General features: G+C 46.8%; 1 protein-coding gene across 1 annotated transcript in view; it reads left to right on the forward strand.

Annotated features, from left to right (window-relative positions):
* Positions 1 to 2,444, forward strand: part of Snx31 (sorting nexin 31) — a 57,903-nt gene that overhangs the window by 55,058 nt on the left and 401 nt on the right. The window contains exon 13 of the mRNA XM_055626723.1: positions 488 to 544. Coding sequence (XP_055482698.1) covers positions 488 to 544 — 57 coding nt within the window. The remainder of the gene's footprint in view (positions 1 to 487; positions 545 to 2,444) is intronic.

Consider the following 2,444-nt stretch of genomic DNA (forward strand, 5'->3'; position numbering starts at 1 on the left):
GTGTGCAGAGGTGAGGCAGGTGTGCAGAGGTGAGGCAGGTGTGCAGATGTCAGGCGGGTGTGCAGAGGTGAGGCAGGTGTGCAGATGTCAGGCAGGTGTGCAGAGGTGAGGCAGGTTTGGAGAGGTGAGGCAGGTGTGCAGAGGTGAGGCAGGTGTGCAGAGGTGAGGCGGGTGTGCAGAGGTGAGGCAGGTGTGCAGAGGTGAGGCAAGTGTGCAGAGGTGAGGCGGGTGTGCAGATGTCAGGCAGGTGTGCAGATGTCAGGCGGGTGTACGAATGTAAGGTGGATGTGAAGATGTGAGGCAGGTGTAGAATTGTGAGACAGATGTACAAATGTGAGGGGAATGTGCAGATGCCAGGCAGGTGTGCCCGCTGACCAGCAGCTGAATGATCAGTAGGAGCATGATTGTGGAGGGGAGACATGTCAGTTAATGGATTATTGTGTGTTGGCTTTTCTGGGCTGGGCTGACATTTTCCTTACCTATTTAGCAGATTGAGGTTCCGGAACAAAGTAGAAGTAAAAAGCACCCGGTCCAAGAGAGCCAGGTCTGTGAGTAAAGTGACATCATTGATGTGTTATAATTTGGATACATTTCCCCCACTCTCCTTTAAGCAAAGTCATTGGCATTCAAGCATAAGTTAGATAGCTGGTTGCTTCTTAGAAGTCCCTGTGTAGATGGGGCAGATGCAGGATGGTCCCAGAACCACCTGTTTCTGTGGCTGCTTCAGCTGGGCTCAGGATGGGGGGCGTTATTTGCAAGTTTCAGTGTGCAGCAAAAAGCCACTTTTACCTTTGTAAGTTCTCTTGTGTGTTAGTCCTTTGCGCAGGAAAGACTCTTGGTAGGTAACTATATTAAGCACGTCAGCCAAGATTCCCGGGTACTTTTCTGTAAGTTAACACTCTCATCCTCTTGCAAGTTGAAAACCCACTGAGGAAACTAGGGCACAGAGGTTCAGTGACTCTTCCTAACAAGCATTGAATGGTGATAAGTGATGAAAGAGAGTAGGGCCTCTGACCCCTTACTTTGTCAACATTTATATTTCTAAATTCCAGTGCCAGTCAATGAGATAAAGACAGGCACCCTTTAAGTAGTATTCTAATGGGGTTTACTATTGATCTAGCATCTGTTACAGGGTCTGGTATGTGTGTATAGATGCCTCACATAGAAATAGACACTTAAAATATGTATATACAGAAGATGTTTTTCTTCAATAAATGAGCTCCGAAAACAACACAGTGCCACTGGTGAGATGGTTCCCCAGTTAAAAGTGTCTGCTACTCCAGCATCACAACCTGAGTTCAAGCCTTGGGTTCCATGGCCAAAGGAGAGAACTGATGGGTCAAAAGATGTCCTTTGACCTCCACACACATGCCTGTGCAACACGTGCATACACACACACAAATAATAATAATAATAATAATAATAATAATAATAATAATAATAATAATAATAAACAAGCAGTGTAGCTGTAAGAGGCAGGAAGATGGCTCGGTGAGTAAAACACTAGTCACTCAAGCCTAGTGATTCAAATTTGATCCCCAAAACCCAAGTGAAAAGGCTGAATGTAATCGTACATATTTGTAACCCCAGCGTTTTACCATGAGAAGGGAGGTAGAGACAGGAGAGCTGCCCAGAGACCTGAGGGCCAGCTTGCCTGGAGTCTACAGTGGGGAGAAATAAGAGACCAGCCTCAGCAAGGTGGAAACAGAGAACTGACTCCCCAAAGTTGTCCCCTGACTTTCACATGTAGTCTGTGCGCGCGCACGCACACACAAATACTTTTTAATGTTAAAAACCCCTTGTACACAAGCCTTTCTCTTTCATAATAGCCCTCTAGCTAATTAATGTGTCACTCTGCCCTGTGTGTTCAGATAGACCCAAACCATAAGTGTGAGCCAGGTTGCCCTGGGGTGTGACCTACAAGGCTGATTCCTCGTCTTTACCACAAATACAGGTGTAGCAGAATTTGGGTGAGGGCCTTGAAAGTCAGCTTCATCACAAGTACCCTAGTGAGACTCAGTGCACCAGTCTTCAGTTTCTTTATCTGCAAACTGTAGATGATTATCAGCCCAGCATTTACAGTCATGCATTTCTGCAGTCTCTAGGATCTAAGCCTTGGCTGCACATCAGAATCAAACTTCCACTGAATTCTAAAAAGCCACTGATGTCTGGGTCCACCACAGAGAGCCTAGTTTAGCTGGTGCTGAGGAGTTAGCTCTGTCTGTAAGCACTCGCTGTACAAGCATGAGGACTGTAGGGGTGTGCATGTGTGATCCCAGCACTAAGGGCTCAGACCCTCTGGGGAATTTCGGGACCTTGCTCTGGGTGCAGCAAGAGGCCCTGACTCAGAAAGTGGAGAGTGATTGAGGAAACATCTGATGTTGACCTCTGGCTTAAACACACACACACACACACACACACACACACACACACACACACACACA

This window comes from Psammomys obesus, unplaced genomic scaffold (genome assembly GCF_907164565.1).
Source record: "Psammomys obesus unplaced genomic scaffold, mPsaObe1.curated_primary_1811, whole genome shotgun sequence".
Classification (NCBI taxonomy): Eukaryota; Metazoa; Chordata; class Mammalia; order Rodentia; family Muridae; genus Psammomys; species Psammomys obesus.